A 27845-nucleotide genomic window follows, 5' to 3' on the forward strand; every position below is an offset into this window, starting at 1 on the left:
CCGGGTCAGGGGTCAGCAGGAAGTGCCTAGAAGACTCCAGCTCAGAGGTCATTAATACGTCAAAGGCAAAGTGAAGGGGCATTATTAAAGATAGTTTGACAAATTCTTTTTAATCTCATCTCTGTTGGTAAGGCTATAAAGTGACCGGGACATCTGAAAAAAACGTCAGGAGGAAATACCTAAGACTCGGCGGAGCGGGCCAAGCGGCAGCCATGATGGGAAAAGAAAAGTAGCGCATGCGCGAGATCCGGGTGCCCGAAGTGCAGACGTGGCAGAAGGAGTGGCCCGGCCCTAAAGCGTGGAGTAGGAACTTCCGGTGGTGACGCGTGGCCCCCTCGGAACCGGAAGTGGAGCCTGGGAACCTTGACGTTAGGAACGAAGTCTAACCTGGATCTGGAGCCGGGTGAGGAGTGGCATCGGGAGGTTGGTGGGTAGGAAAGCAAAGGAGAGGCTGGGGTATTACTGGCCAGATTGGGGTCCTCTTTCAGAAAGCAGGGAGGAGCCTGGGGGCGGGGTCTGGGAAGAGACCCTCACCTCACGCATCCACCATCCGGGAGCAGTCCTACACCCCTCCCTTCGTTTCCCGGCCCAGATTCTGGCTCCCGCTTCCTGCTCTGAGCCTGTTAAAAGGTGCAAGACGCTGGTCTCTGTGCTTAACAGACCAGCCCCGTCTCTTAACGTGGCCCTACAAGCCGACTTGGCTTCTCAGTCTTGATCCTTGGCGCTCCCAGGCTCCGCGGCTTGACTACTTTCAGAGTTTTAGGAAGCTTGCCCCGCCCCCTTGGGTTGTCACCCTGGACTGTCCACCCAGAATGGAGTCGAGACTTTAGTCTGACTCCAAGCTCTTGAACGTGTTTGAGAGGATTATTTTCAGGGGAAGAAGCTCCTTTCTTTACCCCCCCCCCCGACTTTGGAAAGATAAAGAGAGGGGACATATTTCAAACTTAATGTCAGTGACCTATGGTAAGGTTTAGGATTTGGAAGAACAGCTACCGAGATAGCTTTGAGTTTAAAGAATTTTAGACCTGGGTTAGCTCATTTTCTGTAGTCAAGATGGCCTTTGTAGCAAAGGGGAAAGGCCCATTTTTCCCTCTGCTGCAACTCTGAGCGCTCCTGCTTCTTGAACCCCTTCTTTCTATAGAATAATTGGAATGATACGGCTGTTGAAAGTAGATGTGGTCAGATATTTTTCTTCTTGGAAAGACCCTACCTAGAAAAGGTCCTCTAATTCATCCCTCTGTTGGTGAGCAAGATTGTAATAATTTTGATGGTGGCCGAGATTCATAACAATCATAAGAGGAGCAGAAAAGGGAGAGCTGGAGAAGTGCATTGGAATTTAGAATATTCATAGTCTTCTGCTTGAAGGGTGAGGTGAATGATCTTTTCTGTGAAATCTAACTTTCCCTCTCATTCTTGAACTGTTTCCTTAGATTATGTGAAGAAGTTTTGGTGCCTGTTCTGCACTCGGTTCTAATCTATTACCTTGCTAGAGTTTTCAGGTGTCCTTTACATTTACTGATTTTTTTTTTTTTAAATTGAGAGGGACTCTTGCTCTGTTGCTCAGGATGAAGTGCAGTGGTGCAGTCTCAGCTCACTGCAGCCGTCCCCTCCTGGTTCAAACGATTCTCCTGCCTCAGCCTCCCAAGTAGCTGGTATTACAGGTGCGTGCCACCACACCTGGCTAATTTTTGTATTTTTAGTAGAAACAGAGTTTCACCGTGTTGGCCAGACTGGTCACGAACTCCTGACCTCAAGTGATCCACCTGCCTCGGCCTCCCAAAGTGCTGGGATTACAGGTGTGAGCCACTGTGTCCAGTCAACATTTATTGATTTTAATGCTTTAGGTTTTTTTTGTTTTTGTTTTTGTTTTGAGATGGAGTTTCGCTCTTGTTGCCCAGGCTGGAGTGCAATGGTGTGATCTCAGCTCACTGCAACCTCCGCCTTCCAGGTTCAAGTGATTCTCCTGCCTCAGCCTCCCGAGTAGCTAGGATTACAGGCATGTGCCACAATGCCCAGCTAATTTTGTATTTTTAGTAGAGACAGAGTTTCTCCATGTTTGTCTGCCTGGTCTCGAACTTGCGACCTCAGGTGATCTGTCCACCTCAGCCTCCCAAAGTGCTGGGATTACAGGTGTGAGCCACCGGGCCTGGCCAATGCTTCAGTTTTAAGGTCCATACATTCTTTTGGTGGAAAGACTGGTGTTGGAGTATCATTTATATCATGGCAGATTAGCCAAATAGTGTCCTTTCTTTAAATCAGTTGGTCTAAATTTTGTCATTAAGGGGGAATGATTTTAGCTGATCAGTTTTAGACTTTTAGCCTGATTGATTTTAAATCAATTGTTTCACACACTAGAGAGTACTCAGTATTTGCTGAATAAATGGATGCTAGAGTGAATGAATGGTAAGTGGGAACATTGTTTCTTTTACCTGTAACATCAAGGTAGTTCATCAGCCACAAGACTGTGTGACTAGACACTAGAAATCATACCACTGGGGAATGGAGGCTGCTTCTCCATTTCAGTGGGTTTGTCTGAAGTTGAAATTTATACTCTTTATACAGTGACAGAGTTGCAGAGGGGTGGTCAGAATAACATAAATCCTTTTTTAGGAGGTAACCTGAATACTGGCTGGGGCAGAAAATTACTAAGATCCTGTGGAAGTGTGAGGATTAGTAAGCTGACCACTGTCTGATAAGGTCGATTTCTTTTTATCTCTACTTCCTGCCCTGAATAGTTGCTCTCTCTTTAGAAAATTCATTTTGACTAATTTCTCTTCTTTCTAATAGGTGAGACCAAATCGGGAATGCTTTCATAATGAACGTCAACCAGTCAATTCCACCTGTGCCGCCATTTGGACAGCCCCAGCCCGTCTACCCAGGGTATCATCAGTCCAGCTACAGTGGGCAGTCAGGGTCCACAGCCCCCGCCATTCCTTATGGAGCCTACAACGGCCCAGTACCAGGCTATCAGCAAACACTTCCCCAAGGTATGTTTCTACACTTGATCTTAGCCAAAAGGTTGAGAAGCAATCCCAAGGTATGTTTCTAAGTTTCCTTTGAACTAGGGAAGGAAATTAGCAGAGTTTTCAGGTTGTGTTGTGTTGCTCTAGCTAAGCTACCTGAGGAGTTTGGGTTACTGGGATTGAAGAACATGAATCTGACATGAAGAGAGCCCTGTGGGCGCCCCTCCCTTTTATTATTATTATTATTATTATTATTATTATTTGAGACAGAGTCTTGCTCTGTCACCCGGTCTGGAGTGTGGTGGTATGATTTTGGCTCATTGCAACCTCTCATTGCAACCTCTAAGGCTTAAGCAATTCTCCTGCCTCAGCCTCCCTAGTAGCTGGGATTACAGGGAAGTGCCACCATGCCCAGCTAATTTTTGTATTTTTTTTTTTTTTGAGATGGAGTTTTACTTTTGTTGCCCAGGCTCGAGTGCAGTGGCACAATTTCAGCTCACTGCAACCTCCGCCTCCCAGGTTCAAACAATTCTCCTGCCTCAGTTTCCCGAGTAGCTGGGATTACAGGCATGCACCACCATGCCTGGCTAATTTTGTATTTTTAGTAGAGACTGGGTTTCTCCATGTTGGTCAGGCTGGTCTCAAATTCCTGAGCTCAGGTGATTCGCCCGCCTTGGCCTCCCAAAGTGCTGGGATTACAGGCATGAGCCACCATGCCTGGCCAGTTTTTGTATTTTTAGTAGGGATGGGGTTTCACCAATGGCCAGGAAGGTCTCGAAGAACTTCTGACCTAAAATGATCCACCAGCCTCAACCTCCCAAAATGCTGGGATTATAGGCGTGAGCCACCATGCCCGGCCCTTTCCCTGTTATTTTATTTTATTTTATTTTATTTTATTTTTTTGAGATGGAGTCTTGCTCATTTTTTTGTATTTTTAGTAGAGATGGGGTTTCACTATGTTGGGCAGGCTGGTCTTGAATTCCTGACCTCAGGTTATCCACTCACCTCAGCCTCTCAAAGTGCTAGGATTATAAGCGTAAGCCACTGCGCCCAGCCACCTTCCCTGATTTTAGATAGGGTACTGTGTTTCTGCCCTAAGCCATCTAGTGGGAGCACATCTCCCAGGTTCACCGACAGCTCACTTCTTGTGGGTGTTATCCTGTGCAGCCTTACCTGGTCACATTATTCAGAGCTAAATGGAAGGGTTGTGGTCATAGCTTCTCTAGATCCTGTGACCAGGACTGAATATTTCCTGTTGACTTGAAGTCTCCTTGAAATCATTTATTCCTCATATATGTTGAGAATGCGTCTTGTTGGACTGATGATTCTTATGTATAAATGACTCTGGGACATTGTAGTTTATGGGGATGAAAAGTGTGATATTTGTGTGCCTAATTTTTGGTGCCTCATATGTTTTTTCTGATATCAGTCCTTTTCCTTTGCTTGCATTTCCTCTGCTTCTTAGATGCTCTGTAATATCAGGGCAATAAGAGAAGACTAATCTAATGCTGCTTTAGGTTCAGTGTTTGTCTTTTACCTTACTTTTTTTTTTTTTGAGACAGAGTCTTGCTCTGTTGCCCAGGCAGGAATACAGTGGCACGATCTTGGCTCATTGTAACCTCTGCCTCCTGGGTTCAAGAAGCAATTCTCCTACCTCAGCCTTCCGAGTAGCTGGGATTACAGGCACATACCACCATGCCCACCTAATTTTTGTATTTTTTTAGAGAGATGGGGTTTCACCATGTTAGCCAGGCTGGTCTCGAATTCCTGACCTTGTGATCCTCCCACCTCGGCCTCAAAAAGTTCTGGGATTATAGGCATGAGCCACTGCATCCTTGCTCACCTTACTTTTTCAAGAAAAGCAGCTAGTACTCTATTTATCCAGAGGGGCTTTTTGGAAGTAGTTAACAGTAGATCTTTGCTTAGGCTAGCCGATGACTTAGGATATGCCAAACTCTTTATGCTTTTTGAGAGAGGGAATTCCGTAAAGGGATATGGAAAAAAGAAGGCATCAAGGAGGTAGGGGTAAGATTTGGGAAATAATGAAGTCTTGTGATTTTGATTATAACTATAGGAAAAAAAAAAAACTGACGAGATTAGGCCCCAGCTCTTTGGAAGAGCCTTAATTCTAAGCTGAGACTTTGACTGGACAGAGTCCACCTCTGCTTTGTTGAGTCCTGACTTATCAAACTGGAGTTTGGCATTCTCTCAAGAGAAAGCTTTGTTAAAGAAAAACATACCTGATCCTGTCATGGTTGGTGAGCAAGTTTAGGTTAATCATGTTCCTGTAGGCAGGTTCTATAATGTCTAATCTCTACTGAGGGCAGAACAAAAGAAAAACAATTCTTTGAACAGAAGTCATCAACATTTCAAAAGTGATGTGCTTTTGAAACTAAATTGAGGGAGAAACTAATTGCTTTCTCTCTGAACTTCATGTGGGAAGAATGGCTAAGGGTAGTATAAGTAGTTTTGATGGTAGCTCTAAGGAATAGGAAGGATGGAGTACAGTTTTTGTGAGGAAGTAGATGGCAGTGCTAATGGGAGGACAGGCCAGCTGTTCTTACTGAACTGTTGGGCAGAAACAAGGTCTCTGACCTATAGGAACATGTTCCTGAGTCATGTGCTGTTTGAAGTTTCCACACTGAGAAGTAGATGAAAGGATATGGTTAGTGTAAGCAGAACGAATGAAGAAGAAGGTGGCAGAATAGTCTCCCCAAGAGATGCCTTTCTATGCAGCCTAGTTCAGTAGGCTTGGTCATCTTCTGTCTCCTTTTTCATGTATGCTCTAAGTTTCTGAGTTCTAGAGTAAGATCCTTTCCTTAAAAGAATTGACTTGTTGTCTAGGGTAAGAATATCAGGCCGTCCTGGATTGAGTGAGAGTATGGTGATCAAAGGAAGGCCCTACATTCTTGTGCCTCTGGCTACAGCTTCACCCCTAGTATGCTTGTCTAGGGCAGTGTAGGCCCTGTGTTGGGAATCTGTGTTTAGAATACTGCGGTAGTGGCCAGGTGCAGTGGCTCATGTCTGTAATCCCAGCCCTTTGGAAGGCCTAGGCGGGCAGATCACCTGAGGTCGGGAGTTCAAGACCAGCCTGACCAACATGCAGAAAAATACAAAATTAGCTGGGCATGGTGGTGCATGCCTGTAATCCCAGCTACTTGGGAGGCTGAGGCAGGAGAATCGCTTGAACCCAGGAGGTGGAGATTGCAGTGAGCCAAGACTGCACTATTGGATTCAAGCCTGGGCAACAAGAGGGAAACTCTGTCTCAACAACAACAACAAAAAAAAAAAAAAAAAAAGAAGAAGAATACTGCTATAGCTAGACTTTATGCTGGTAGTGTCCTTTTCACTGCCTAAATTGTGGTATGGGGCCAGTGAAGGTCCGAGCTTTATTGATCCTTGCTTTGCATTCCTGGCTCAGGGTGGAGGAGAAAGTTTTTTCCCAATCACTTAGTTTCTGTCCTTTACCCTCAGGTATATCAAGAGCCCCACCTTCCTCAGGGGCACCTCCAGCCTCAACAGCACAGGCTGCTTGTGGCCAGGTTGCATATGGCCAGTTTGGCCAAGGAGATGTACAGAATGGGCCAAGCTCCACTGTTCAGATGCAAAGGTAGGTACTTGGTCAATGTAAAATTGGTCTGATAAGGCTGAGTGTGGTGGCTCACGCCTGTAATCCCAGCACTTTGGGAGGTTGAGGTGGGTGAATCACCTCAGGTCAGGAGTTTGAGACCAACCTGACCAACATGATAAAACCCTGTAACTACTAAAATGAAAAATTAGCTGGGCTTGGTGTTGTGCATCTGAAATCCCAGCTACTTGGGAGGCTGAGTCAGGAGAATCACGAGGCAGAGGTTGCAGTGAACTGAGATTGCGCCATTGCATTCCAGCCCGGGTGATAGAGTGAGACTTCATCTCAAAAATAAATAAATAAATAAAAATAAAAATAAAATTTGTCTGATGAGAGTAGAAAGGTTAGGAATGTATGGGGGTTTGTCTTTTTTTCCCTCTCCTTTGCCTTTCTTTTAGATCTGTTTTTCTCTTCCCTCTACCCTTTTGTACTTTGTCTTCTTTTTTCCAGGTTACAGGTACTGCTGATGTCCAGACCTATGGATTGTTGACCCATCTTAGTACCTGGGTTCCTTTGCATATTCTTCATTTTCTGTGAACTTGAGTTTCTTGCTTTACTAGACATACATCTTCAATAATGGTTGCTGTCCTATTGAGCCACCCTAAGGGAGAAATGGGAAGAAGGAACCTCAGGATTATTTGTGTCTCTTCTGACTTGCCCCTTTCCTCTAGATCAGGCCCTTAGTAAGACTGGTTAAGTTTGGGCATGACCAGTTATGAACTGAAAGATACTGAAAGGGAAACCACATAAATGGTGAAAAATTCAGTGGTACAACGACCCAGTAAATCCATCTTAGCATGATAGTCAATTAAAGGAGGGCAGTCATTTCTATTAGAGTGCTTTTTAAATTTAAAAAATTTTTTTGAGATAGGGTCTCACTCTGTGGCCCAGGCTAGAATGCAGTGGCAGGATCACAGCTCACTGGAGCCTGGACATCCCAGGCTCAGGTGATCCTCCCAACTCAGCTTCCCAGGTAGCTGGGACTAAAGGCATGTGCCACCATGCCCAGCTAATTTTTTAATTTTTAGTAGAGATGTGGTTTCGTCGTGTTGCCCAGGCTTGTCTCAAACTCCTGGGCTCGAGCGATCTGCCCACCTTGCCTCTCAAAGTGCTTGGATTATAGGTGTGAACCACTGCACCTGGCCAGGAGTGTTGTTTGTTTTTGGTAAATGAAGAGTAAAGTATAACTAGGGGAAAAGGGTATGGTAATAGAAAAGTCACTTTCTGACACTTTAACTGAGTGTCCAGGATATACATTTTTAGCATTGAATGTAAGCCTGAGTAAGTCAAACAAGTGGGGGACATAGAAGATAATAAGTAAACAAATGTACGTAAAGTTATAAAATAGGGTGAGGATATGGTGAGGGGGTGGGGAGCTGTTTTAAATACACTGGTGTGTGCTGGGTGCAATGGCTCACTCCTTTAATCCTAGCACTTTGGGAGGCTGAGGTGGGAGGATTGCTTGAGCCCACAAGTTGAAGGCTGCAGTGAGCCGTGATTGCACCACTGCACTCCAGCCTGGGTGACAAAGCAAGACCATGTCTCAAAAAAAAAAAAAAAAACCCCAACAAACCCATACAAAACTAGTGTATGCGTTAGTAAATTATTATATAGCAAACTCCTTTGTAACTACAACCTAGATCAAGAAATAGAACTTGCCGGGCGTGGTGGCTCACGCCTGTAATCCCAGCACTTTGGGAGGTCGAGGCGGGTGGATCACGAGGTCAAGAGATCGAGACCATCCTGGTCAACATGGTGAAATCCCGTCTCTACTAAAAATACAAAAAATTAGCTGGGCATGGTGGCGCATGCCTGTAATCCCAGCTACTCAGGAGGCTGAGGCAGGAGAATTGCCTGAACCCAGGAGGTGGAGGTTGCAGTGAGCCGAGATCGCGCCATTGCACTCCAGCCTGGGTAACAAGAGCGAAAACTCTGTCTCAAAAAAAAAAAAAAAAAAAAAGAAATAGAACTTTGCCACTCACCCCAGAAGGCTTTTCCACATGTCTCAATTCAGTCATTATTCTCTCCCTCCCCTCATAAATAACCATTTTCCTGCATTATCCTGACTCTTAAAGTAACTACTTTTTTTTTTTTGAGGCGGAGACTTGCCCTACTGCCCAGACAGGAGTGCAGTGGTGTGATTTCGGCTGCAACCTCCAGCTCCTGGGTTCAAGCAATTCTCCTGCCTCAGCCTCCTGAGTAGCTGGGATTACAGGTGCCTGCCACCACGCATAGCAAATTTTTAAAATATTTTTAGTAGACACAGGGTTTTGCCCATGTTGGCAAGCTGGTCTCGAACTCCTGACTTCAAGTGATCTGCCTGCCTCTGCTTTCTAAAGTGCTGGGATTACAGGTGTGAGCCACTGAGCCCAGCTAACTTTCTTGTGGTTTTTAAAAAATAGTTTACACTTGGCTGGGTGAGGTGGCTCATGCCTATATTCCCAGCACTTTGGGAGGTCAAAGTGAGAGGATCACTTGAGCCCAGATTTTTGAGACCAGCCTGTGGAACATAGAGAGAACTCCATTTCTACAAAAAGTAAAACATTAGCCGGGCATTGTCCTAGCTACTTTGGGAGGCTGAAGTGGAGGTTTTGCTTGAGCCCAGGAGGTCAAGGCCTCAGTGAGTGTGATCTTGCCACTGCCCTCCAGAGCTTGGGCAACAGCGCGAGACCCTGTCTCAAAAAGAAAAAAAGTTTACACTCGTGTTTAACTCCACATACCACAATTTAGTTTTACCCACAAGAAAAACACCTGGTGCGTCTTTTAGGTCTATAGGCTCCACCTCTGTTTTCTTTTTCTTACTATTTATCTGTTGAAAAAAACAAAACAGTTAACCCAAAGAATATCCACAGTTTGGAGTCCTTACATAACATTTACATAAGGCTTGTCCAACCCGTGGCCCACAGTCTGCATGCCCCATGCCCCAGGACGGTTTTGAACGTGGCCCAACGCAAATTCATAAACTTTCTTAAAACATTATGAGATTTTTTTTTTTTTTTTTTTTTTTTTTTAGTTCATCATCTGTTAGTGTAGTGTTAGTGTATTTTATGTGTGGCCTAAGAAAATTTTTCTTCCAGTGTGGTCTAGGGAAGCCGAAAGATTGTACACCCCTGATATACATTGTATTAGGTATTATAAGTAGTCTAGAGATGATTTAAAGTATATGGGAGGAGGCAGAGCATAGTAGCTCATACCTGTAATCCCACCATTTGGGAGGCCAAGGTGGGTGGATCACCTGAGGTCAGGAGTTCAAGACCAGCCTAGCCAACATGGTGAAACCCCATTTCTACTAAAATACAACAATTAGTCAGGCGTGGTGGCGGGCACCTGTAATCTCAGCTACTCGGGAGGCTGAGGCAGGAGAATTGCTTGAACCCAGGAGGTGGAGGTTGCAGTGAGCCAAGGTCACGCTACTGCACTCCAGCCTGGGCGATGGTACAAGACTCCATCTCAAAAAAAAGAAAAGTATATGGGAGGATATGTGTAGGTTATATGCAAATATGCCATATAACCCACATCCAATTCTTTAGACTCCACCTTCAAAATGTATTCAAAATCTCACTATAGTCATTCCTCAGTATCTGTTGGGGAATGGTTCCAGGACCTCCCCCGACTAACAGATACCAAAATCCACAAATGCCTAAGTCCCTCATATAAACTCTATCCAAGTAGAGATGTTAGGTAGGCAGATGTGTATACAAATCTGCAGCTCAAGACTGATGTTAGGACTGTAGATAAAAATTTGGGAGTCCTCAGTCTATAAATATTTAAAGCCATGGGACTAGATGAAATCACTTAGAAAGTGAGCATTGGGATCAAAGAATGGAATTGAGATTGAGACTTGGAGCTTACCAACATTTAAAAGTAAAGAGGAGCCACCATCACAAGACAATGAGAGTTCAGGTGCAGTGGTTTACGCCTGTAATCCCAACACTTTGGGAGGCCGAGGCAGGCAGATTACTTGAGCTCAGGAGTTGAAGACAAGCCTGGGCAACATGGCAAAACCCCATCTTTACCAAAATACAAAAATTAGCAAGGTGTGGTGGCACATACCTGTGGTCCCAGCTACTTGGGAGGCTGAGGTGGGAGGATGGCTTGAACCGAAGAGGCAGAGGTTATAGTGAGCCAAGATCGCACCATTGCACTCCAACCTGGGTGACAGAGTAAGACCCCATCTCGAACAAAAAACAAAAAAAAAAACAATAAGAAAGAGTAGTAGTGAGGCGGGAGATAATCCAGGAGAGTGTGGTGTCCTGAAATCAGGTGAAGAGATTGTTGGATGAACACACCCAACAATCAGCTGTATTGGGTGCTGCTGAATGGTAAGAAGAAGACCGAGAATTGACCATTGGATTCAGCAAGCTTGGCATCATTGATAAAGGCAATTTCAGTGTAGAGATGAAAACTACCCAGTTGGAGTTAGTCAAAGAGTTTCAGTTGGGTGGTGGATTGACATAATCTGAAAACTCTCTGCTACCAACATCTAGAAAGGAGAGAGAAAACAGAAACAAAAAAATTTTAAGTGCAAAGTTAAGCTTAAAAGAAAATGTGAAATTTTAAGTTTTAAAGACCAAGTGAGGATTGAAAATATATATATATATTTTTGAGACGGGGTCTTGCTCTGTTGCCCAGGCTAAAGTGCAGTGGCATGATCTCGGCTCAATGCAACCTCCACCTCCCTGGTTCAAGTGATTCTCCTGCCTAAGCCTCCTAAGTAGCTGGGACTACATGCATGCACTACCACGCCCAGCTAATTTTTGTATTTTTAGTAGAGGTGGGGTTTCACCATGTTGTCCAGGTTGGTCTCAATCTCCTGGCCTCAGGTGATCTGCCCGCCTCTGCCTCCCAAAGTGCTGGAGTTACAGGCATGAGTCATTGTGCTTGACCATCAAGTGAGGACTGAAAATCAGAGTGGCAAATTGACTCTGAGGCTACCTGTAGACTGGGTGGATTCATCATCTTGGGAAGCCACGGCCTTAAATTTATGCAGGTACTGGGGAAGGGAGATGAGTCCTTGGGCTTTCCTGAGAGGAGTTTTGGAACTTAGACATTGTTTATAGTCTGGACCTGGGCTGCACCTTCAATGGACAAGTCAACTAGGGGTAAAAACTCTGCACACTGGAAGAGGGAGATAAGAAGGAGTCCTGTTTCTCTCAGGCTGGCTGTGGATGGGTGGAAGAAAAAGAGTTATTGGGACTGCAAATGAACATGACACATCATTTTGGAATGATGAAAATGTTATAAAATATGATTCTGGTGATGGTTGCATAACTATAAATTTGCTAAAAATTATTGCATTGTACACTTACAAAGAGTGAATTTAATGGTATAGAAATTACATCTCAATAATTTTTTTTTTTTGAGACAGAGTTTTGCTCTTATTGCCCAGGCTGGAGTGCAATGGCATGATCTCGGCTCACTGCAACCTCTGCCTCGCAGGTTCAAGCGATTCTCCTGCCTCAGCCTCCCAAGTAGCTGGGATTACAGTCATGTGCCACCACACCTGGCCTAATTTTTTGTATTTTTAGTAGAGACAGGGTTTCACCACGTTGGCCAGGCTGGTCTTGAACTGACCTCAAGTGATCCACCCATGTTGGCCTCCCAAAGTGCTGGGATTACAGGCATGAGTCACTGTGCCCAACCATGGTTTTTTTTTTTTTTTTTTTTGAGACAAAGTCTCGCTCTGTCACCCAGGCTGGAGTGAAGTGGCCTGATCTTGGCTCACTGTAACCTCCACCTCCCAGGTTTAAGCTATTCTTCTGCCTCAACCTCTTGAGTAGCTGGGATTACAGGCGTGCACCACTATGCCAGGGCTAATTTTTGTATACTTTTTTTTTTTTTTTTTTTTTTTTTTTTTTTTTTTTTTTTTGAGACGGAGTTTCGCTCTTGATACCCAGGCTGGAGCGCAATGGCGCGATCTCGGCTCACCGCAATCTCCGCCTCCTGGGTTCAGGCAATTCTCCTGCCTCAGCCTCCTGAGTAGCTGGGATTACAGGCACGCGCCACCGTGCCCAGCTAATTTTTTTTGTATTAGTAGAGACGGGGTTTCACCATGTTGACCAGGATGGTCTCGATCTCTTGACCTCGTGATCCACCCGCCTCGGCCTCCCAAAGTGCTGGGATTACAGGCTTGAGCCACCGCGCCCGGCCTGTATACTTTTTTTTTAGTAGAGATGGGACCAGGCTGATCTCGATCTCTGACCTCAAATGATCCATCTGACTTGGCCTTCCAAAGTGCTGGGATTACAGGCATGAGCCACCATACCTGGCCTAATTTTTTTTTTTAATTTGAGGCCAGGTATGGTGACTCACGCCCGTAATCTCAACACCTTGGGAGGTCGAGACAGGAGGATCACTTGAGGCCAGAAGTTTGAGACCAGCCTGGGCAACATAGGGAGATCCTGTCTCTATCAAAAAAAAAAAAAAAAAAAAATCTGGGCATTGTTGGTGTCCTTGGGAAGCAGAGGTGGAGGCAGGAGGATCACTAGAGCCCTGGAGGTTGAGGCTACAGTGAGTGATGATGGCTCCACTCCACTGTAGCCTGGGTGACAGAGTAAAACCCTGTCTCAAAAAACAAAAACAAAAATTAATCTAGGGTGACAAAGTTATTGGAGTACCTTCTAGAAACAAATTCAGAACAACCACACCTCAACCCAGATTGGAAAAGACTCTCAGGAAGGAATTCAGGCCAGGCACAATGCTCATGTCTGTAATCCCAGCACTTTGTGAGGCCAAGGCAAGAGGATTGATTGAGCCCAGGAGTTTGAGACTAGCATGAGCAGCGTAGCAAGACCCTGTCTCTACAAAAAATAAAAAAAAATTAGCTAGGCTCGGTGGTGCGTGCCTGTGGTCCCAGATACTTGGGAGGGGAGGCTTAAGTGAGAGGATTGCTTGAGCGCAGGAGGTCAAGGCTGCAGTGAGCCACAGGTAGTGCCATTGTACTCCAGCCTGGGTGACAGAGCAAAACTCTGTCTCAAAAAAAGAAAAGGAAGTAGAGACAGAGTATATAGACTTACTCTTTTGTAATATTTAGCTAAAAGGGTAGCAAAAGTTTGAGGAGGCTATGGGGTAATTTGGTTGGATTTTTAAAAAAGCTTTTTGAGATATAATTCATATGCTGTGCAATTCACCTATTTAAAGTGTTTTTGTATATTTAGTGGTTTTAATATATTGACAGATATGTGCTGTCACAATTTAGTATATTGACAGATATCACTACAGTCAGTTTTAGAACACTTTCATCATCATCTGAAGAAGAAATACTGCATTCTTTAGCTACCCCTGTTTAGCTATTCCCCCATTCCCCTATTCTTCCAACCCTAGGCAACTCCTTATTTATTTTCTGTCTTTAAAGATTTCCCTATTCTGGACTTTGATTAGAATGGAATCATATACTATGTGATACTTTATAACTGACTTCTTTAATTTAGCATGATATTTTCAAAGTTCAACTATGTTGTAGCATATATCAGTACTCCATTCCTCTTTGCGGCCAAGTGGTTTTTCATTGTGTAGCTATATGCTACATTTTATTTATCCATCCTTCTGTTGATGGATATTTGGGATGTTTCCACTATAGTTGGGTTTTTTTTTTTTTTTGGTGAGATGTTTGTATGTTTTTGTGCTGATGGGAATAATCAGAGAGGGAGGCACTGAACGGAAAGTATATTGGAAGGACACTATGGAAGGCTGAGGCAGGTGGATTGTTTGAGCTCAGGAGTTTAAGACCAGTCTAGACAACATGGCGATACCCCATGTCTACAAAAAATACAAAAATTAGCCAGGCATGGTGGTGTGTGCCTTTGGTTCGAGCTACTTGAGAGGCTGAGGTGGGAGGATCACCTGAGCTGGAAGGTGGGGCTGCAACAAGCCGTGATCATGCTGATGCTCTTTAGCCTGGGTGACAGAGTGAGACCTTGTCTCAAAAAAAAAAAAAAAAAAAAAAGCTGGATAATCAATCTGCATTTGTTTGATTTCATATTTATTAAGGTTCATGTATGCTTATGTGTGACTTCCCTTCCAATGCTTTCAGGGCTTCAGATTACAAAACTGTGGAGATATTTGTCAAAGAATTGAAGCAGAGGAGGCAATAATTTAGCTAGCACAGTAAATAGTACTTGACCTGAGGGTGGTCAGTATATGTCTGTGGAGTGAACTTTTTTTTTTTTTTGAGACGAAGTTTCGCTCTTGTTACCCAGGCTGGAGTGCAATGGCGCAATCTCGGCTCACCGCAACCTCCACCTCCTGGGTTCAAGCAATTCTCCTGCCTCAGCCTCCCAAGTAGCTGGGACTACAGGCGTGTGCCACCACACCCAGCTAATTTTTTTGTATTTTTAGTAGAGACGGGGTTTCACCATGTTGACCAGTGTGGTCTCGATCTCTTAACCTCGTGATCCACCCGCCTTGGCCTCCCAAAGTGCTGGGATTATAGGCGTGAGCCACCGCGCCCAGTCCTGTGGAGTGAACTTAATGGAAAACAAGATTTGCCATGAATAATCACAGTGTAGATTATTAGTAATATAATTTACCCACAAATATACAAAATTATGAAGCCATAAAAGAGCTCAGGATGAGAGTACGGTGGCACAAAACAATGTAGCTTTCTCTAGATATGAAGCTTCTGCCGACTTCAAAGGGTGTCCCAGACCCACTGGTCACTTCTGCTTTCCTTCTTTTCACAGGCTGCCTGGGTCTCAGCCATTTGGGTCCCCATTGGCCCCTGTGGGCAGCCAGCCAGCTGTGCTTCAGCCCTATGGCCCTCCCCCGACAAGTGCACAGGTGACTGCGCAGCTGGCTGGAATGCAGATTAGCGGTGCTGTCGCCCCAGCCCCTCCCTCTTCAGGGCTGGGCTATGGTGAGTAGCTGTGACCACAGGACTGTTACTGTCCCCTTTTCAGAGGCATTAGGCTCTGGGGTTATACCTGAATCTCTTTTATTTCCCTTGTATTTCCTGTGCCTCTGAGCCCAGAAAATGGGACAGTCATACCTGCCCCTCTTGTGTGGAAAGGGAACTGATTTACCTAACAAGGAGGCAGAATGACTGGGCTTCTGACTCTACGTTTATTCTACTTCTCAGGCCCACCAACATCGCTGGCTTCAGCCTCAGGAAGTTTCCCTAACTCTGGTCTGTATGGCTCCTATCCTCAGGGCCAGGCTTCTCCTGTTAGCCAGGCCCAAGGTCATCCCAGGATCCAAACTCCCCAGCGATCTGCCCCATCACAGGCCTCCAGCTTCACACCCCCAGCTTCAGGGGGTCCTCGGCTGCCTTCAATGACTGGTCCACTCCTGCCTGGACAGGGTTTTGGAGGGCCCTCAGTGAGCCAGCCCAACCATGTGTCCTCACCTCCTCCTCAAGCTCTGCCCCCTGGCACCCAGATCACTGGGCCCCTGGGACCACCGCCACCTATGCACTCCCCGCAGCAGCCAGGCTATCAGCCCCAACAAAATGGTGAGTCTATCCCACGGTCTGTTTAGAAGTTAGAGGCTTCAGCTACTCAGGTGGTTTTTGATGTTGTTTACTCCCCTCCCCCACCCCCAAAAGAGTTTCGCTCTTGTTGCCCAGCCTCGAGGGCAATGGTGTGATCTCGGCTCACTGCAACCTCCGCCTCCTGGGTTCAGGCGATTCTCCTGCGTCAGCCTTACAAGTAGCTGGGATTACAGACATGCACCACCATGCCCCGCTAATTTTTGCATTTTTAGTAGAGACAGGGTTTCACTGTGTTGTTCAGGCTGGTCTTTAACTCCTGACCTCAGGTGATCCACTTGCCCCGGCCTCTCAAAATGCTGGGATTACAGGCTTGTGCCACTGCGCCCGGCCTATTTGTTTGTTTTTAGTATTACTTGCTAAGTGGTGAATTAGATGGGCAGCTTCAGAGTATTATTCCTAGGATATGGGGTTTATAAGATATTATTTTTTCTTGTAGTTCAGATAACCTAGTCTTCTGAATGGCTTTGCCAGGCATTAGTGTACTTCATAATTCTATGTTCATAGAAGTCTAGTCATTTTCCTGAGACCTTAAGAAGAGATAGGGAGGGGATTTTGAGTTCACCAACTTTGTGCCCTTGTCTCAGGTTCCTTTGGATCAACCCGGGGCCCTCAGCCTAATTATGGAAGCCCCTACCCAGCAGCACCCACCTTTGGCAGTCAGCCTGGGCCTCCTCAGCCACTGCCTCCTAAGCGCCTGGACCCTGATGCCATCCCAAGCCCTGTAAGTAGAAACTTACATGGTCCTGGAGAAGGGTTTGTGTCTGCCAAATAGGCAAGTCAATCTAAATGAAATGTTTACCTAGTATTTTCTGATAATTTTCCCTTTTTCTTCATCTTCTTGGAGAACTTACATATAATTTTTTGACTCTGAACTGGCACTTGAGGTTCCAGGATTCTTTTGGGGGGCCATTTTACTCTATAGGTGGGCAGAGAAGGAAAGGAAGCCAAACGTGAGCACCAGCACCAGTAGAGCTCTGAGTTGAGGGCTGCACTCTGTCACTACTGGACATACATAGTATGATCGCCTTTGTCCTTCTATGGAGCAGTAGCTGGGTCTTGTCCCCTTAGATCTAGAAGGATGGCATTCTTCCTAATGAGTAGAGCAGGTGGGAATTCTCTGACGTTAGATGTTAAGAGAAGGAGAGCCTCACTGGTTTCTCTGCTTTTACTTGGACAGTTTTAGGAGGAATTCCTCAGTACTTTTGTTTGGTAGGCTCCTGCTGTGTGGATGGGGAAGAGTGAACAACAGTTTTTGAGGGCAGTGTGTATGTAAAGTCCCACTGGAGAAGCTGCTTTTCCAAGGAAGAGAGTGAATTGCATCCTTGGAGCCATCAGAATCCTCAGGCCCTCCTTATCAGACTCAGAATAGAGACCAGGACTGTACTGCCAAGTAGGGGCCACTTGATAGTTCTGTCTGTAACATTTGCTATGTCAGTTACCTTGCCATGCTTAGCCATTGTCATATTCCATTCTGTTCTCTTCTCTCTTCCTCCTTTGGGTAACTACCACAGTGAGGGAGCCTGTTGGCCAAGGAGGACCCAAGAAGATTAAGCAGCCTCTCCTTCCTTCCCCCTCCTTCAGTGAGAAGGAGGTCTGACTGGATGTGAGGGGAGGCTTCTTTCAGCATAAGACTAGTCCTTGGAATGGGAGGTTTGACCTTTTAGGGGGAACATTCCTCTTCTTCTTCCTTAAGGTTTCTTCCATTCAGCCTCAGCCCTTCCCTGTATAGCTCCTTCTTGCCTCCTGTTTGCCCCTTTCCTTATCTTTCTACATCATAGTCTGAGCCATTAAAGCCTCTGTGTTGGGCCAGGAAGACTTGGAATTTCATGTCTAGAGGGGGCTTGATTTCAGCAGTATAAGCTGGGTTCCAGCTGTTCATGTCTGACTCAACAGGGTTGAGAGAAGTAACATCTGCCTCTTGTTCTTTTGTCTTCCTCCCTGTGTTCCCCTCCTGCCTTTATTATTAAAACACTAAAAGCAACTCAATGAGCTGCCTCCTCAGCAGAAAACCAGGCACAGAATAGACCCTGATGCCATTCCTAGTCCAGTAAGTGCAGGGGGTGGGTGTTTGTGCATGTCATTTCTGTGTTAGTGCCATCCATGCATGCTTGTGACCTCATCTTCACCTCATCCACCATGTCCATTCCTCTCCATTCTCTTCCTTTAGCCCTAGTCCTTCTAGATACTCACTTGTACAAGCTAAAAGGATATGCATGCCTCAAATCACCATGTAATGAAGAGGTAGCAAGCTGTTTGCCTTGAGTATGGGGTGGTGGAAGGTCAGGCTCTAAGGGTGGGGTCATGTGGCATGTCAAGCTTTGGCTTTAGTCCTGCTGGCTCCTCCAGGAGCCTACATGTGTTGTGATGGAAGAGGACAAAGTTGAATGTAGATCATTCCACTTTGGATTTTTCTGTAGCCTGTTGTGGATAAATATTAGGGTAGGAATATGCAGGTTCATGGCATCCCAAACTGGCATTTCTTACAGGAGAAGGGACTGCTGGTTTGGGAAAGTATAGACACTTTCTGATCTGAAGAGTCTTTTTGACTCTGATAGATTTCTAAGCTTCAACCCTTTTTTGCTGTGGGATACAGAGTCTCATTTGCACTTTGCTTTTTCTAGTTTTCCAAACCCATCTTGAAGTAACTGACCAAAGATCATGAGCCTGCATAAAGGTCTGAATACCAGCTTTGCAGGTCTTTTAATTTCCTTTGTTGAGTCTGTCAAAATGTGGGAGACTGAGGATTGAGCTATACGGATTGGGTACTTATCCTCTCCTCCTATATATACACATTGATGCTTAACCTGAAAAAGTAAGGCAGCATCTGCTTCCTCACCTTACTTGATCATTTCTGGCTGTTTAAATCTCTCCTCACCCTGTCCCTTGTAATTTCATTGAGTGTAGAGTCATTCCAGGTAGATTCATTTTTACATGGTTACTGTTGTCTGTTTTCCTGCTCTGCCTCAGAATGTGTCTTGGGGAGAGGAGGGGAGAGGTCTTGATGGGGGAGGGGAATGGAATCTAATCATGTTTGAAGTTTTATGATCACAGTGGGGCTTTCCTGGAATGGGAGGAATGAGAGGGTGTTCACCATTGATGGGGGGTTGGGGGCAGTTCATAAAGAAGCCCATTATGTTCACTGCCCCACATTTTGCTGCTGTAGAGTGAAAGATTGGCATTGCAGCATTTTAAATGATCTCCAGAAGGAAAACAGGCCTGGTGCATGAGGTATTCCTTGGCAAATTTTTAGTTTTTGTGTTACAGTTCTAATCTTTTTTTCTTTTGGCACTCTGGGACCTGACACTTCATTTTCTTCTGTCATCTCACTCATTTCACTTCTCTGCAGATTCAGGTCATTGAAGATGACAGGAACAACCGAGGTACAGAGCCATTTGTTACTGGAGTACGGGGCCAGGTGCCACCCTTAGTCACTACCAACTTCCTGGTGAAAGACCAAGGTGAGAATGGAATTAGCTCCTCCCACAGGGGCTTTTTCTTCAACATTATCAGCTTATGAATAAGGCTTTTTAAAAAAGATTTTAACCAGAGACAAGTTCTCTCCAGTTCCTCTGGGGGAAAAAGCCACTATCACCTCTAGCTTTGTGGAGTTGATGGTGTGGATCACCAATGGAGAGCTGGTGTCTAGAAGGATTCTGTGATCTGACTGGGGTCTTCTGCCTCCTCCTTCAGGGAATGCAAGTCCCCGATACATCCGATGTACATCCTATAATATCCCCTGTACATCTGATATGGCTAAGCAGGCTCAGGTGCCCCTGGCAGCAGTCATCAAGCCGCTGGCAAGGCTGCCCCCAGATGAGGTGAGTCAGGGAAAGGGCTAGAGTAATGAAAGGGAGGGAGGGAGGGAGGGAGAGGACTAAAGCTTCTTCCTAGATATGATTCCGACCTCACAATGGAAGATATTTTAGTTGGGCAAGAAAGGAGAATATCTTTAGTAGCTTTTTATCCCAGGGCTCATGCCTGGAGAGGGGATGGTAGGGATGCAAGCAAAAGCCCAAGACATTGCTAGGAAGGAACAGGGTCCTTAGAGGGAACAAGGGAGTATGAAAAGAGGTAGGGCCAAATCGTAGGGGAGAAGACAGCTGAATATAGGAACCTGTCTTATCATGGTCCTCTCCAGATGATAAGGACACCATTCTATGTTCTTCTGACCGTCCTGTCATCCCCTATTAGGGCTGTTAGGACACCATGTAAGAAAAAAGGTAGATTAGGATCCCATGATACTTCTCTCACCTGTTTTGGGACCTGATCTGTCACCCCAGTACCTGATATCAGCATAAAGAGAGAAGCTAGGCAGCTGTTCCACCAGGCCTTTGTAGGATACTCATATTCAGCCTTGCTTATCTTAGGATAGGGTTTTCTATTACTAGAAGCCCAAGGCTCAGTTTATATTCTGCTTCTCTCTCTGTCTTCCTCTCTGTGTTTGAGTATTTCTATTTGGATCCCACTGGGGATAGTTGGGCATTGGTCTCTTATGTGTAGGGTGACATTTGCCTGGGGCATCAGTAGCTGGCACAATCCCAGGGATAGGGGAGGAGGTGTTATAGATACTTGGTTAGAGAAGGAAGCTGGAGTCAGGATCCCTAGAGCAAGAGTGAAGGGGATTAGAGATGGGGCCAGAAAGGAGAATTTTAGATAATTTTGGCTTTCTCCTTCATATGCTCGTGGCAGCCCCTGGTCTGATATGGCCGGTTTTGCAGTTCCTCTTGTCTTCCAGTGAGAAATGGAGCTCTGGGGGTAGAGTGTAGGAAGAGGGAACTATATAATTTTTACTCATAGGGACATTTTCCTGTGATTTGTCCTTACTCCCTTTCATCACTGTACTCCCTACTCCCTCTGCAGACAAAATATCTGCGCCATGCCCCTTCTCCCTCTGGTTGTTTCTCCTCATCTCCTGCCACATGTCTGAACCTACTGTAGTTTTCCTTTATGTCTGATCCCCTCCCCTTTGCTCCTTAGGCTTCACCATATGTTGTGGACCATGGGGAATCTGGCCCTTTGCGCTGCAACCGCTGCAAAGCATACATGTGCCCCTTCATGCAGTTCATTGAAGGAGGGAGGCGCTTCCAGTGCTGTTTTTGCAGCTGTATCAATGATGGTATGTTCATGGAAGCTGGGATTTGAGGGAAGGTCTTGATTGCATCTTCCTTGTTCTCTATTAATAGTTAGAGAGATGAGGGTCCATTTTTCATGAGCTGGGGAAGGTAGGGCACACGAGAATGGGAGACAGTGGAGTAAGCTTAGCTAGGGCCAGATGTACTAAGATTGAAAGTGGATCTTCAAGTAACACACTGCCATGCTCCCTACAGTTCCCCCCCAGTATTTTCAGCACCTGGATCATACCGGCAAACGTGTGGATGCTTATGACCGTCCTGAGCTATCCCTGGGCTCTTATGAATTCTTGGCCACTGTAGATTACTGCAAGGTGAGGGAAGGTAGCATGGGAGGAGCAGTGGGTGGAGGATAATGAGACAGCTAAGAATGGCTGTTATCATTTTCCTCACCCCTTTTTTGTTCCTTTTGATGCTCATTCTCTAGTCAACTGGCCTGCTTACCAGTACCCATCTCCCCCAACATTTTTTCCTCTGCAGAACAATAAGTTCCCCAGCCCTCCTGCCTTCATCTTCATGATTGATGTCTCCTACAATGCCATCAGGACTGGTCTTGTTAGGCTCCTCTGTGAGGAGCTCAAGTCACTGTTAGACTTTCTACCTAGGTGAGAGTTACAGAACTGAGGTGTTTCCTGGGGTTAATGCTGGGGTGTCTGGGTTGACTGAAGAGATGTAGCCTGATGTCATGGAGTTGTGGGTGGTGGAAAAGGTGGCAAGTCTAGGTAACAGTGTCACCTTCTACAGGGAGGGTGGGGCAGAAGAGTCAGCAATCCGCGTTGGCTTTGTCACCTACAATAAGGTGCTCCACTTCTACAATGTGAAGAGCTCATTGGCCCAGCCACAGATGATGGTTGTGTCTGATGTGGCTGACATGTTTGTGCCACTGTTGGATGGCTTCCTGGTCAACGTCAATGAGTCTCGGGCAGTTATCACCAGGTAAGAGTCATATTGTGGAGGTAAAGGTTGGGGGTGGCATGGGTACCATCATAGAAGGTCATGGAGTTGAGCAGAGGTGTTGGACAGTAGATAGAAAGGGGCTGTGGCTCAGGACTTGTCAGAGTCTAGAGGCCTTATGACTCTTCAGGGAATTGAGAACTGAGGCATCTGGAATCTGGATAGCAATTTTGGTTGTCTTCCGTCACCTATCTCTTTAGCTTATTGGATCAAATTCCAGAAATGTTTGCAGACACAAGGGAAACAGAGACAGTATTTGTCCCAGTTATCCAGGCTGGGATGGAGGCTCTGAAGGTAAGGCTGGAATATCTGGCAATCTCCTCTAACTCATTTTCCTCTGACCATCTTATCCCCTGGGATACAATCTCTCTCTCTTTAATAGTTCATGACTGTCCAGTAAGTTAGACTGTCTGACACAGTTGGTGCTTAATAAATGACAAGGGAAGGGATGGATAAATAAAGAATGAACAAGTAGTCCTTTCTTTTTTCCTAGGCTGCTGAGTGCGCAGGGAAGCTCTTTCTATTCCATACATCCCTGCCCATTGCAGAGGCCCCAGGGAAACTGAAGAACAGAGATGACAGGAAGCTGATCAACACAGACAAGGAGAAGGTGTGGGACTGGAAAATGGTGGAGGGGAAGGATTTTTTATTACAGAAGAAGTGGGGACTCTACTTTCTTGATGGGGGCTAGGATCAGACACTCCACCCTTTCAAAACCGTATCTGTGACTGCCAACTTCCATTGCTGCCACACCTCTCTACTCCATTCCATGTCAATGCTGTTGGTAGACTCTTCTATTTATTTTTTAAAAGAGAACTTTTGGCTGGGCATGGTGGCTCATGCCTGTAATCCCAGCGCTTTGGGAGGCCACGAAGGACGGGTTTTTGAGGCCAGGAGTTTGCAGCCTGACCAACATGGCAAAATCCTGTCTCTACTAAAAATATAAAAATTAGCCAGGTGTGGTGGCACACACCTGTAATCTCAGCTACTTGGGAGGCGGAGGCAGGAGAATCTCTTGAACCTGGGAGGCAGAGGTTGCAGTGAACTGAGATCATGCCACTATGTGCCAGCCTGGGTGACAGGGTGAGACCCTGTCTCAAAAAAATAAAAATAATGTAAAAGAGAACTTTTTTACTACTATTGCAAAATCCTTGGAAGTACATCTGAAGTCTTCCATGAATTTGAATATCCCATGTTAGATATACAGTTCTCAAATAGGGCAGAGCTGACATATTTGAACATTTTCTTCTGCTCCTCCCCAGACTCTGTTCCAGCCTCAGACAGGTGCCTATCAGACCCTGGCCAAAGAGTGTGTGGCCCAAGGCTGCTGTATAGATCTCTTCCTCTTCCCTAACCAGTATGTGGATGTGGCCACACTCTCTGTTGTGCCCCAGCTCACTGGTGGCTCTGTCTACAAATATGCTTGCTTTCAGGTATGGTGTGGGATTCTGGGTGGCAGGTGGCAGCAGGGCTGGGAATATCTGCTTATATATGGAGTGGTTGACTCAGTAATCGAAATAGTGTTGGGGCCAGGCATGGTGGCTCACGCCTGTAATCCCGGCACTTTGGGAGGTTGAGACAGGCAGATCACCTGATGTCAGGAGTTCAAGACTAGACTGGCCAACATGGCAAAACCCCATCTCTACTAAAAATAAATTAGCTGGGTTTGGTGGTGGGCACCTGTAATCCCAGCTACTTGGGAGGAAGGGGCAGGAGAATCCCTTGAACCAGGGAGGTTGCAGTGAGCCGAAATCATGCCATTGCACTCCAGCCTGGGCCATAGAATGAGACTCTGTCTCCAAAAAAAAAGAAATAGCGTTGGAAGAGAAGACCAAATAGTGTAAAGAAATGAGCCTGAGAATGCAACAGTTAGGAACATGGGCCTTGGAATCAGTCCTGCATTGATATTCTGGCCCTACCACTTACTAGCTGCATGACCTAGGATAAATTACTTAAGTATTCCCTCTTTTGTTCCTTCATCTGCAAAATGGGGTTAAAATTAGGATTTGTGTACAGAATTAAATAATCACATATAAAGCATTCTGTGGTACCTGGCATGCAGTCTAAGTGTTGAAAAGCTATTATTGTCATCATCATTATCTTCACTGTTATTATGATGATAATTAAGTGGCCTTGTAGAGTAGAAGGGGTACAGGGAGATTGTCCTCAGGATGAGCTATGTTTAGTCAGTGATATGGCTCTGGGCCTGTGGGCCTGCAGGTGGAGAACGACCAGGAGCGGTTCCTGAGTGACTTGCGTCGTGATGTCCAGAAGGTTGTTGGCTTTGATGCTGTGATGCGGGTCCGGACAAGTACTGGTCAGTCCTGGTTGGAGAAGAGTAGGTGGGGGGCTAAATCTGGGAGGGAGGCATGTGGCACTTGTCATACCTTTTGCCCTGACCCTGTCCATGTGGCCTCAGGTATCCGTGCTGTAGATTTCTTTGGAGCTTTCTACATGAGCAACACGACAGATGTGGAGCTGGCTGGGCTAGATGGGGACAAAACGGTGACTGTGGAGTTCAAGCATGATGATCGGCTCAATGAAGAGAGCGGAGCCCTCCTGCAGGTGGCAGGCGGGAGGCGGGGCTGGGCAGGAAATGTGTCATTAGCTGGGTATAGAAGAGGATGAGGGCATGGATAGAGAAGACTGGAAGAGACTTGGCAGGGGAGTGGCTCATTTCTTCTAGTTTAATAATGTGGCAAACGGCCTTTGTGAGGGAGGGATGTGAGTTCCCCTTTTTTCCTTTCCCCTAGTGTGCCCTGCTTTACACCAGCTGTGCAGGGCAGCGTCGGCTCCGCATCCATAACCTGGCCCTGAACTGCTGCACCCAGCTGGCTGATCTGTATCGAAACTGTGAGACTGACACACTCATCAACTACATGGCCAAGTTTGGTGAGGGTAGAGGCAGGGAATGGTGGGACTGGGGCCGAGATGTCCAGGATGGTCAGTGGGTAGTTGTGATGATAGGAAAGCACATATGATGGGTGGCTGACCAGTGACTATCTTCACTTTTCCATCCAGCATATCGGGGAGTCCTGAATAGCCCTGTGAAGGCTGTTCGTGACACTCTCATCACCCAGTGTGCCCAGATTCTGGCCTGTTACAGAAAGAACTGTGCTAGCCCCTCCTCTGCAGGACAGGTGGGGCAAGTATATTAGTGGGAGGTGGGCTTGTTGGGACAGATGTTTGCATTTGGGAAGGATTTCTCATGATCATCGACTTTATTTTGATAACCCCCTCAGTTGATCCTTCCTGAGTGCATGAAGCTACTCCCAGTTTACCTGAACTGTGTGTTGAAGAGTGATGTCCTGCAGCCTGGAGCTGAAGTCACTACTGATGACCGTGCCTATGTCCGACAGCTAGTTACCTCCATGGATGTGGCTGAGACCAATGTCTTCTTCTACCCTCGGCTCCTACCTTTGGTGTGATTAAGGGTTGGAGTATGAGATCTTGCATGGAGCAAAGGGCCTCTTAGGAGGAGGAAAGGATAGGCTAATATCTGACACTAGTGGAATTTGTTTTTATGTATTTTAGCTGATACAATTTTCACAGAGAGAGTTACTAAGACCCCATAAGGGGTGGTGTCTGAGGACTTAGCTTTCAGAATTTTGTGTGTGGTGGGGGGCAGACTTGTCTTATGGTCCTTAGTAACCTTTTGCTCCCTTCCTTTTGTCTAGACAAAATCTCCCATTGAGAGTACCACTGAACCACCAGCAGTTCGAGCCTCTGAAGAGCGTCTAAGCAATGGGGATATGTATTTGCTGGAGAATGGGCTCAACCTTTTCCTCTGGGTGGGAGCAAGCGTCCAACAGGGTGTTGTCCAGAGCCTTTTCAGCGTCTCCTCCTTCAGTCAAATCACCAGTGGCTTGGTGAGGACAGGGAGTCAAGGAGAATATGGGTGTGGAATTATACTTTGTGAAATGATTGGGAGCCAATAAAGTTAATATGCTAGTTCCCTCGAATATCAGGGAACACTTGGGGATGAGGGCAGTTGCTGTCATTCTTCCCAGGCTTCCTTGTTTCAGATGATGCATAGATATGTGCCTCCCCACCTTTACTGCAGAGCTCCTTACCATAAGGATAAATGAATTTTGTGTTCTAGAGTGTTCTGCCAGTTCTGGATAATCCACTGTCCAAGAAGGTTCGAGGCCTCATTGATAGCTTAAGAGCACAGAGATCACGGTACATGAAGGTAACATTGATCTGAACCCTTCTTACCTTGTCATGTCCTCACCTGGAAGTGCGGGTGGGGTAGGGAATGAATAAGTGACTGCATAATGGGATTTCTGGGCATGTTTAATTTCCTTTTGCCTTGCCTCATGAACCCTGCATTCTGGCCATAGCTTATCGTGGTGAAACAGGAGGACAAACTGGAGATGCTGTTCAAGCACTTCCTGGTGGAAGACAAGAGTCTGAGTGGGGGAGCATCCTATGTGGACTTTCTCTGTCATATGCACAAGGAAATTCGGCAGCTACTGAGCTAAAGCAAGTGGGTAAATGGCATAGGGTCCCAGGCCAGCTTCCAGAAAGCACCCCAGGATGTCAGAGAAATTAGGACAGTACCATATCTTATGTCATGTAAGCTGACCTCAGTCTCTTTGCGAGGAGAGGGAGATAAAAGGAGACACCTTCTTTCTGGGCTCAAGTATCCTACCACTCTGTCATGTCCTGCTGATAGAAGGTGCCCCTGTTCCCTCAGTCTACCCTCCTTTTCCTGCTAATCCTGTCATAATGAATGTAGTTTCTCAGTTCACTGTATATGATTCGGTATTGGGTTTGGAGGCACCCAGACTCTGGCAATATTTGGACCAGCCTCCAAGAAGAGAGGGGCAGGCAGGAAAGAGTGTGCATCCTAAGGTTACTACAGGGGCGGCTAATTCAGCTCAGTGTCATCAACAACTTCCTATATTAGGGATAAAACATACAGGTGCACAAGAGCTGGAGTATAGCCCATTGGTGGTGGAGAGAAAAGTGGCCAGTCCTTTTTGGGCCTGGAGGTTAGCAGTCAAGTCAGTCACTGAGGGTGGTGGTTTCTCTGCTTCCACTGCTCGCTTGCTTGCTCTCTCTCCTGCAATGATTGATGATCGCTCCATGGATAGAGAGGCACACTGTCAGAGATGAATGACCTGAGACCTGACTTGCAAAATATATTAAGACCTTGGAGAGGTGCCAGCCTCCTTTCCAGCTGGAGAGGCCCCAACATTGGAGGGTTCTGTAGGGAGCCTGGTCATCAACTTGCAATACCTCACAGAGCCAGTTCACGTCCCACTCTGAGCTCCCACAAGAAACACTGCATCTCCAGGCCCGGGGTTGTTGGGGAGAGAGGCAGAGGCAGAGGCAGAGGCAGCTGGAGCGCCATTCTCTCCCGCTAGGACACTGCTTGGGCTTTGGTATTGACTGAGTGGCTGACAGTTATCTTCCAACCCCAACTGGCTGGGGGCAGGACAAGGGCTAGGCTTGATGGTGGCCAGGCTTGCCTGCTCCCTGCCTGGGATGCCCCTGCTCTGGACCTATCATTTCTCTTCATTGGTTTATTTTTCAATGCATCTTTAATTTGTAAAGAAATAAAATAAATTAAGATGTAACCATTAGCCTCATCTTTACTGCCAAAAGCTCACTTTGCTTTTAGCCCTGGACGTCGGCTGAGCGGAGCTGCGCATGCGCCGCGTGCCCCAGTGGCGTAG

The 27845-nt window shown here is 46.2% G+C and overlaps 1 protein-coding gene across 6 annotated transcripts; it reads left to right on the forward strand.

The window, feature by feature from the left end:
- Positions 1-53: 53 nt before the first annotated feature.
- SEC24C (SEC24 homolog C, COPII coat complex component) lies at positions 54-27746 on the forward strand. Of its 6 annotated transcripts, XM_012460192.3 has the most exons (25): positions 921-1366; positions 2611-2697; positions 2788-2987; positions 6438-6573; positions 15273-15445; positions 15668-16039; positions 16663-16799; positions 18057-18125; positions 19425-19536; positions 19769-19896; positions 21056-21194; positions 21406-21521; positions 21688-21812; positions 21952-22143; positions 22362-22455; positions 22655-22771; positions 23424-23594; positions 24382-24478; positions 24581-24726; positions 24915-25053; positions 25183-25301; positions 25404-25583; positions 25839-26030; positions 26264-26353; positions 26505-26757. In XM_012460192.3, the coding sequence occupies exons 3-25, from the start codon at positions 2816-2818 to the stop codon at positions 26643-26645; spliced, it is 3357 nt and encodes a 1118-aa protein (XP_012315615.1). In that variant the 5' UTR covers positions 921-1366; positions 2611-2697; positions 2788-2815; the 3' UTR covers positions 26646-26757. The 6 variants fall into 6 exon arrangements, with proteins under 6 accessions (XP_012315614.1, XP_012315618.1, XP_012315615.1 ...); XM_012460191.3 differs by lacking the exons at positions 921-1366; positions 2611-2697 and adding an exon at positions 54-403; XM_012460194.3 differs by lacking the exon at positions 2611-2697 and having other exon boundaries at positions 921-1371.
- The last annotated feature ends 99 nt before the right edge of the window (positions 27747-27845 follow it).

Source organism: Aotus nancymaae, unplaced genomic scaffold (genome assembly GCF_030222135.1).
Source record: "Aotus nancymaae isolate 86718 unplaced genomic scaffold, 86718_ANA_hifiasm-v0.15.2.pri h1tg000010l, whole genome shotgun sequence".
Lineage (NCBI taxonomy): Eukaryota > Metazoa > Chordata > Mammalia > Primates > Aotidae > Aotus > Aotus nancymaae.